Source organism: Alligator sinensis, unplaced genomic scaffold, assembly GCF_000455745.1.
Source record: "Alligator sinensis unplaced genomic scaffold, ASM45574v1 scaffold115_1, whole genome shotgun sequence".
In the NCBI taxonomy this organism is placed as follows: domain Eukaryota; kingdom Metazoa; phylum Chordata; order Crocodylia; family Alligatoridae; genus Alligator; species Alligator sinensis.
This window is the reverse complement of record NW_005841895.1, coordinates 1,369,099-1,378,616: the sequence shown is the minus strand read 5'-3', so window position 1 is coordinate 1,378,616 and position 9,518 is coordinate 1,369,099. Positions and strand designations below refer to the sequence as shown.

The 9,518-nt window shown below is 43.4% G+C and overlaps 1 protein-coding gene across 1 annotated transcript in view; it reads left to right on the top strand.

Annotated features, from left to right (window-relative positions):
• The window catches only part of DPM1 (dolichyl-phosphate mannosyltransferase subunit 1, catalytic), a 21,519-nt gene that overhangs the window by 3,992 nt on the left and 8,009 nt on the right, over window positions 1-9,518 (top strand). The window contains exons 3-8 of the mRNA XM_014517189.2: window positions 614-647; window positions 3,463-3,539; window positions 3,662-3,687; window positions 4,883-4,978; window positions 6,624-6,692; window positions 6,988-7,102. Coding sequence (XP_014372675.1) covers window positions 614-647; window positions 3,463-3,539; window positions 3,662-3,687; window positions 4,883-4,978; window positions 6,624-6,692; window positions 6,988-7,102 — 417 coding nt within the window. The remainder of the gene's footprint in view (window positions 1-613; window positions 648-3,462; window positions 3,540-3,661; window positions 3,688-4,882; window positions 4,979-6,623; window positions 6,693-6,987; window positions 7,103-9,518) is intronic.

Below are 9,518 nucleotides of genomic sequence, written 5' to 3'. Positions count from 1 at the left end.
ACCCCCCAATCATATTACCCACCCCTGGACAGGTGTCCTCTTTTTTGAAACTGGAAATACAGTAACCCTAGTTTAGTTATATAGTATAACCTCCTAAATCCAGCATGTTCAGGACCAAGCACCTGCTGGAAATTTGAAAAGTCCGGATTTTTGAAACCGGAGTGGTGGCCAGTTGAGGCGGGGGGGAGGGCGAGTGGCAGTGGCCAGTTCTAGAGCAGCGGCCGCACATGGAGCAGCGACACAGGGTGGTGGATGGCGGTGGCAACCGCCGTGTGCAAGCTTCCCTCTCCGCTGCTCCAGGATCAGCTACCACTACTCCCTGATTTGTGTATTTTTTAAAAGTGCCAGATTTCTGAGAATTCTGTTTGGTTTTTTTTTATGAGGTTATACTGTATATGCCTAGTTAATGTAAATGTTTCTGTTGAGCTGTATTTACTTAGATTACTTGATTTTCTGCGTTACATAGGATTTTAAAAGAAAAGAAGGGTCTTTGATTACTTCTACACTGAGCTACGGAATATTGAGACTGTACTGAAAGCGAGAGAAACTGTAGTCATTACAGTAGATAACTTTATTAACATATTAACCAAATATTTCTTAATATATCTTACAGCTTCTAAGACCCAGAGCTAAAAAGTTGGGATTGGGTAAGTACTCATTAAGCTACTATTGGTTTAGAATAAACTTTTTTTTTTTTTTTTTTTTTGCAAATTATGTAAGAATCATAGTGAAACCCTTAACCAATGATGCTTTTTTCATCGTGTTATAATAAGTAAACAAATTTCAAGGGACTTAACCACACATGTAAAATCACAGTGAACTTACAGCCGGTTCCCCATAACCTCAAACCGTCAAGCTGTGGTCATGGCCAGTCTACGTAACTATGCTTTCCTGTTAGCATTATGTATGTTCTTGTGACAAAGGCATAACTGTGAGCCCCAGTGACTCAGTAGGGTTCTTGCAAATTTAACAGACTGCCCGCACACAGGAAGTTACAGAATCAGGGCCTGCAGAGCAAGACTGGTTCCTCTTATGTGTTTGTAGACACTGGGAACAGTTAATCTGTAATTGAGTAGGATTCTAGTGGAACTCAAATAGCATATCTCTTGTTAGGGTCCAGTCCTGGAAAGTGCTGTGTACTGCCTTTTCCTATTAACTTGCTTGAGGTGAAGGCACTGAAACTTGTTGTAAAAGTTGTTTATCACATGCCAGGAGGCACCCAAAATGTTGTGGACAGCATTATGTGCTGAAATCGAATGTTCCATTAGACATAGACGATGCAGGCTTAGACTTTCTGTAGTTTTACTGTTAACTCATTACTACGTCTCCAGACTAGGCAGACCTTATCTACCTTTCATTACATTGCTTAAAATAAGCCTAACGCGTTTGATAATTATTTATACCTTGAGTAAAACAAAATTCACAAAACACAGTCTTATGCACTTTAGTCTGTTAAAAATCTATGTCTCCTTTGACAAATTTCTTCCCCTTCCCTATGCATGAAATGGGAAAAGTGGTAGAATGTAACATACTGCTTGTGACTTATTGGAAATCAATGTTTTCCCTTCTTGCTGAATGCTTTGACTTTTCCCACTCCCATGTGCTGATGAAGCATTTCTTGTCTCTTCACTGAATTGTATGCAGTTATCCACTAGACCCACGGGAAAAGGTTAACTACAGCATGTTTCAGTACACACAGGAGGGTAAAAGTTCTAAGTCTGATACTGAATACTCTTTATCTATATTTGCATTTTATATATGACTCTATTTAGATATGAGGCTCCACAGAAATTTAGGCACTTTTATTTTCTGCCTAATTTTTATCTTGATCTTGGATTTGATCCTCTCTTCCAAACTTCAAAGAGCAAAGTCCTATATTTGTAAAATTTGGCTTGGTTCAAGGTTTTAATGCACCATGTCTATCCTGCAATACGTTTATTTGCTAATTATACACACAGCATTCCTGGCTTGTAATTTTTCAAATGTTGTGGGAAAGAGATGAGGCAAGCTATTCATTAACTAGGATTTAAATTCCCTGTGTAAATGCTTGATGTGGGCAAGATGTTTGTTTCTTTGTTTAAATGACATCTACATTTTAGAAAAGTTCACAAGACATCAACAAAATGAATTTTGGCATAGAGAAGAGTGTGTGGTAAATTTTGATCTCGCTGTAGCTTCATTGGACACCCCATGGATTTAAAATAGGATAACTGAAATCAGAAAGCAGTTTTCATGAGGAAAACATTTTTGATAACTTTTTTTTTTGTTTGTTTACTTTCTAATGCAGAATTAACCAATATTAACCAATACATGTGAGATGGTTAAAACATAACAAAACTGAAAATAAGGAAGAAAAGATTTTTAGATTGGGCATTGGAAGAGAGATTTTTATTCACAATGACCAATAGAACAATGCAAAATGGTAGCTATTGCTACCAGAAGTTGTCAATTATCCAGGGGTTGATTATCCAGAAAATCAATTAACTGGAAGGTTTTGCAATAACAAACCCACAGTTGGGTTTTGCTTGTTGGTGAGGCAACTGCATTTTTTATTTATTAGTGCTTTGAGATTTTTTTAAGCAAGTACAGGAATTACAGTTCTCAGCACTTCATGCTACCATGTTTATTTATCTGGAAAACTTGATTATCCAGAATGATGAAAATATTAATTGTTCTGGCTAACTGACATTCTTCTGTAATAATACATCTTAAGGTTGGAAGGTAACATTTTTCAAAGTTCTTTCCAGGTCCTGTTTTTAAGTGCAGAAGCATAGTCTATATCACAAGAAGTCTGGCCAGCAGAGCTTTGAATGCAGCCATGCTGAAAGATCATCTGTGGGGACAAAGCCACTTCTCTGTCAGCAGAGTTATACCATCTCTGTTAAATGGAGAAAGGCTTCTGCTGCCATCTGATGATTTGCAGGTGGCATATATAAATGCTTCCATCCCTTCTTCCAGTTTTAGCTGTCCCTTGAGAAGCTGGTGCCTTCCCAAGGTACATTTTGTACAAGGTACACTTTGGAAACACAGCTACTGTAGTGGATGTGCTCATGGTAACATGGGTTGGTAGTGGTGGCTACTGGATGCCACTAGAAATTCTGCTAGCAACAGTAGGTAAATATATGCGAGTTCTTAGGCTCCTACATGCCTTAGGCACTTTGGAAAATGTTACTTGGGATGGCTACCCACTTACTGAGTCGCATAGTGCAGGTTATTCCTGCTGCAATAGAGTTGGTCTTACCAAGTTTTATATGCATAAAATCTAGTGTTGAAAATTATAAAGAGAAGAAAAATCATCTTTATTTTGAGAGGTGATTAATGAATGAAAGAAAAACCATGGGAGTCTTTACATAATCCCCTCTCTGGAACAATTTAGGAAGTTTAGAGAGAGAGAGTAGATCTGGTTTGAGACTGTGAATGCTATGGTTGTGACAGAAATGATCCCTCTCCTGTTTTCATCAGGCACTGCTTATATTCATGGAATGCAGCATGCCACGGGGAATTTTATTATTATTATGGATGCTGACCTCTCGCATCATGTAAGTTTATCATCTGTGTTCTATAATTAGAATTTTTTTTAAGTTAACTTATACTGACTTTAGCTTTTCTTCCCCCCCCCACCTTCCCTTTTCTTTCCTCATCTGCCTGACTTGTATCTCAGCCAAAATTTATTCCGGAGTTCATCAGGTAAGTGTCAATTTTAATATTTGGGTATAACATTTAAAGTATTTGGGTTGCGATATTAACATCTGAATGCCTGGCATTACTATACGACTAATTCAGCGTAGTAGAAAAGCTCTTCCAGGACTTTGCACCAAGTGCTATAAGAAACAGGACAAAGGTTCAAATAGATCTAATAAGGACTAACTGTTTTTAAGGTACCAGTCATGAAGATGTATTAATGCAGGGGTAGGCAATGTTTTTTTGGCCGGAGTGCCGAAAAACAGTACAATGCCTACCTCAGAAGGTGCCCAAGTGCCCACATGGCAGGAAAAAGAAAATGTGCCCCTTGCCCCCCACCCAAAGCCCCTGCCCTACAGCTCGGGCTCTGTGGCTGCCAGCAGCTACCCTGGCTCTGGGTAGCTGCTGGAGCCCAGGCTACTCCCAGCAGGGCTTGCAGCGTCCCAGCTGCCTGCTGTGAGCAGCCCAGGATCCCGGCTGGCAGCAGGTCCCCAGAGCCGGGGCCGGCTGCAGCGGGGAGGCTCCAAACAGCTGTACTGGGCTCCGCCATCAGCTCTGCACCCGCATGTGCAGGCGCGCCTCGGAGTGGACGGTGGGGGAGAGGCAGCGCAGCCCCAGTCTCTCCCCCGCTCCCGGCACGGAGGTGTTGAGCCCGGCGCAGGTGTTTGTAGCCAGTCCGGGCTCTGGGCAGCTGCAGGAAGCAGCGGGCAGGCTGCAAACAGCTGCACCAGGCGCGACAGCTCTGGCATCAGCTCTGTGCTGGCAGAGACTGTGCGCGCACCGCAGGGTGGACAGCGGGGCAGTGCAGCCCGCCCTGAGGTGCCAGTGACTCTTAATCTTGTTGCTGCCCACTTATGTAATGAAAGGATTTTAATATGTATCTTTTCAAAATCTTCATTTTTCATTGGACATAAATCTTTTTTTTTGCCATCAAAAATAAGTAGGGCTATATAAATTATTCATGAAGCAGGCTTTGAAATTCTCTTGCACAGATGGCAAAAAAAATCCTTCGATGCTTTGCAATACTTCTGCTTTTTAGAAGAATGTAAAGAGAACGGTGAAAGTATTTAAAAATATAGTGCTAATCAGGTGCCTAATTATTACCTTCACGTCAAATCGTCTATTTGTTTGAGGGTTTGAAAACAATTTGTTGGCTTCATACAATAAATCTTCCTGTTTTGAAATCCATTCTTTCATATAGAAAGCAAAAAGAAGGTAATTTTGACATTGTATCTGGAACACGGTATAGAGGAAATGGAGGAGTGTATGGCTGGGATTTGAAAAGAAAAATAATCAGGTTGGTATTCTTACTCATGCATTTGCAGATGAAATCACTGCTAAAAACTTTTTTAGAATTGCAAAGAAAAGATTTCTCAAACCAACAACTGTTGAGCCTTTTATCTCTGAGACTTCTCAGGGGTCCCAGTTGCCTTCTGTACAAACTGAAGTGAGCCCCCTAGGCTGAGTCTAGTGAATGAAGTTCCCATCACAAAATTATATTTAGTAGAGTAGAAACTTTGCATGGTTTGATATTCTTTGGCTAAGGCAACATCAATAACAATGAGACTGCTTTGAGGAACTGGACCATTCAGGGCAGAGTTGAACCAGCATTTTGTATACATCTGTATCACAGCAGTTTGGCCTCGCAGTATTAGCTTCTGCCACTGCATTTCTTCCCAATTAAATAGGGACATTCAGCCATACACAAAAGTTGTGCTAGCTTTTTTCACCAACTGCAAACTACTTGTAGTAAACCTCGTTTTGGTTGTGTTATCTGTCAGGAATTAGGACTTATGTAGCACAAACCTTCGTATTAACCAATCTAAATAAACTTTAAATCTTGCTAGAAAAAGATTGCAATGGACAGTTGGAAATGATTTTATCCTACAGAAAAGAAAAGTGCTGTCAAAGTCACTTAAGAAAATGGAGATTGGCCTCTCAAGTCTGTAGCAGGCTTGCAGCAATTAGGGGCCTATCAGCAAGGGCAGATTTTTTCTCTCTCCCATATAAAATCTTGGTCTTGTAATGCATGGTTTTTAAAGAACAGACATAGGTTGAGTGAACTGGTTGGTCCTTAGAACTGGTGTCATTCTAAAAAGAAGGCAGATCCTACAGCTATTATGTTTAACTTTTTTATGGAATAATTACTTATTGCTTTGTCAGTCTAGATCAGGGGTGAGCAAAATGGTAGATCTGGCTGGCAGTTGAACTCCATTTCCCAGCAGCCCTGGCTCCCAGCCAGTCTCTATGGGCACCCAGGAGAATGCAAGCATGACAGCCCCACACTGTCATGACCCTGCGCTCAGGCCCTCATGCTCCCAGGGTCTCCATGAAGATCAGTGCTGGGAGCTGAGTGCTGGGAAATGGAATCTGCCGTGGGCCTGATCCAGCCCATGGGTCTAGATGGAATGGACATTAAAAAAGAGGTGGGGAGATCAAAGTGGATGTTCCTGGGGGCGGAATCTTCTTGAGTACTTCGTCTCTCTGTGTTGAGCACTTTGTATGTCTTGTACTGGGGCACAAGTTTGGAGTGCCATTGCTAGTACTCCCTTGCAGTGCCTAGGCATGTTTCAGCTCTCATGGCTTCAGCTGATATGATGTATTTTCCAAGACTGGAGCAGTTGTTCTTAGACCTGAAACTGACAGGTATAATTTGTAGTTGTACATGGTAATTCTCCTATAAAGGATGAAAAAGGATGTAAACTTGGCTTTTTTAAACCCCTGTTCTTTTTCCACAATGAAGTAATTTTTTTTTACTTCCTATGCAGCACTTATTCATCCAGTCTAGTTCAGCAAAAATATTAGCTAGATAATTGTTTCCATATAAAATGATACCATTCCTCCCTTTTTTTTTTGATAGTGCTATATTCTTTTGGTGAAACTTTGCTTGTTCTAACCAGTATATTTTGATTGTTTTCTGACATTCGTGTTTTCTTTGACAGTCGTGGTGCCAACTTTATAACTCAGATTTTGCTGAGACCAGGTGCATCAGACTTAACAGGAAGTTTCAGGTATGTTTGTGTTGGCTTTTTATAGCTGTAGTTATATTGCAAATTTCAATTGGTAGCCCAGAGGATGTAATAATAACATATCTATTTAATGAGTACTATTAAATTCACCTAAGTAAGTGAACAAGAAAGATTGATTGAATTACCAAAGGCACTGTTCCTAAAACTTTTTAGTAATGATACTTAAACAATATTAAGATAGATAGGTTGCTTTTATTACAATAATTGTGCAAAGAATCTTGATATCTAAAAATCAAAGTTGGGCTACAGGTTTAAATTTAATTTTAATTATTTACAGGTTATACAGAAAAGAGGTCTTGGAGAAACTAATGGAAAAATGTGTTTCTAAAGGCTACGTCTTCCAGATGGAAATGATTGTTCGGGCTAGACAATTAGGATACACCATTGGAGAGGTAGAGTAAAAGCATAGAAAGCAACATTTCAGTTTTATGTTACAATGCAGATGCCGACTTAGAACCACGGAAGTGTCCTTGCAGATTTACAGGGTATTCTCAAACAAGGATGAGGGAGTTAGGCGTGCAGTTCCATTTTTCCAGTTTATTTGAACCTCATGCCTGCAATCAAGCTGTCGTTTCATCACCACTGACTTGTTTCTCAGGCCTTTTCCTCCTCCTACCTACATTTCTCTCTGAACACGATCTTACCAATTTCTTCCAAGAGAAAATTGATAAAAGATGACATGAGCTTCCCTTCCCCCACCTGGTAACTCTTCCCAGGAGCTTCTAGTTTGCTCCTCTTAAGCCCCTTCCCTTGCATCCCCTATCATCCTTTTCCATACTCCTTCTAATCTCTCACAAACTATTTTATATATATCAAAAAAAATCCTCCACCCCTTGTGTCTCTAACCCATTTTCCTCTCTTTCTCCAATCTTATTGAGTGTGCCATCAACAATTGCTGCCTGGAGATCCTTTCTTCCAGTTTCATCCAAGCCCCTCTCCAATCTGGCTTCTGCTGCTTGCACTCCACTGAATTGCTCAGGTCTGTTATGACCTTTCCATAGCTAATTGCAAAATGACTACTCCATCCTCATCCTGTTTGATCTGTCAGCTGCCTGTAGCAGTCAACTTATGCTCTTCTAAACTGTATTCATCCTTGGTTTCCATGACTTTTCCCTCTCCAGATTACCTCCTACCTTTTTTCCTTGGTCTTTTGGCATATCTGCTGGAGAATCTTCCTCCTTCCCACCATCAACTTTCTGCCAGAGGTCCACAACACTTAGTTCTCATCTCCTGTCTCTCAGCTCTGAGCAGTATTCCACAAACACACATTTTAGCTACTGGCTCTGGTACTGATAGCTGACACATCTACCCCTTTATTCCAGACCTGTCTCTGGCATCCCCTCTTGCATGTCTGCCTGTCAGCTCAACCTAATCATGGCTAAAGCAAGGCTCATAAGCCTCCACTTTTCTTGATCAGTGAGTGTGCTACACGTGCAAATGCTGCTGGATGGGTTTATTCTGCAGTAATTTACTGTGGAGTAAATCCATGCTGGACAGGCGTTTACATGTGCAGGCATTTGGAAGCAGATTTGCTCCCAATGGGATCAGCCTGGAGAGGGCTGTTTCCACCCTGTTCTGCCCCCCTGCAGCAGCCTGGATGCTAGTCCAGGGCCTGGCAGGGATCATGGGCTAGGAGATTCTCACCCTGGGCTTCACCATCGGAGCCCACCCCAGCAGCAGGCAGCTCCTGGGGGCAGGGAGCAACGTCCCCTTTTCCCAGCAGCAGGGGGCTCCCAGTCCTGGCTCCACAATCGAGGGCAGGGGGCTGGGAAAGATCTGTGGCAGTGGGGCAGGTCCAAGACCTCTGCTGATCTGCCAGTGGGGTAGCTAGCAGTACATCTCCAGCTGGGCAGGAATTTCCCGTTCAGTGGGGTGCAGCTGGGAGCTGTCCCACTGGTGGGGCAGCTAGCAGTGAGTCCCACGGCTGGGCCTGGAATCCCCACCCAGTCATGGGCTCACTGCTAGCTGCCCCACCAGCAGATCAGGGTGGGGGCTGGGACCTGCACCTCCCCCTCAGCTCTTTCCAAGCCCTGTGCCTTGATTGCCCAGGAGCTATCCCAACCTGGAGCTGGTCCCGGCCAGCTCCAGACTGGGCAGGGAACTCTCCCTGTGTAGGGAGCTCCTGGGCCCAGCTCCATGATAAGAGTGGGGCTGGGAGATTGCTCCCTACCCCTGGGAGCTGCCTGCTGCTGGGGCAGGCTCCAGTGTCCCAGCCTGGGCTCTGCCAATGTCCCTGCCCCAGCAGCAAGGAGCTCCCAGCTCTGCAATTGTGAATAGTAGCCGGGAGCTCCATGCTGCTGGAGCAAGGGGACATTGTCTTGGCCATCTACACGTGCCGTACCGCACAGTAACTACTCTGCGGTCAATTTGCTACCTGCATTTGAGGTAGCGTATTTACCTACGCAGTAAAGCATCTCGTAGATGTGCGGGCCGGGAGCGCCCCGAGCCCTTTTCGCGCTGCACGCGGGCTGTGGCCAGCAGCCTGGGCACGCGGGGGCGGAGAGGGAAGGCCTTCGCTCTGGAATTAGGCACGGACACGTATCGGTAGTTTAAAAGATTGTTTACTTACACCGAGATGGCAGTGGTGTAGGCTGGAAAGCTTGCTTAAGTTGCAGTTACAGACAGACACAACACAGACGGTCTTGTGGAGGTTGCTAGGCTCCACGGTGCAGAGCTCCGGATGCTCTGGGTGAACAGGCCACCAATGTAGAAATCGTAAATACGTCTTATATTAGTCGCGCTCGAAGACGGGAAGAGGTGGGCGGTGGATCAGGCCGCCACGCTCCTCTGGATCTCACACAGGGTTTC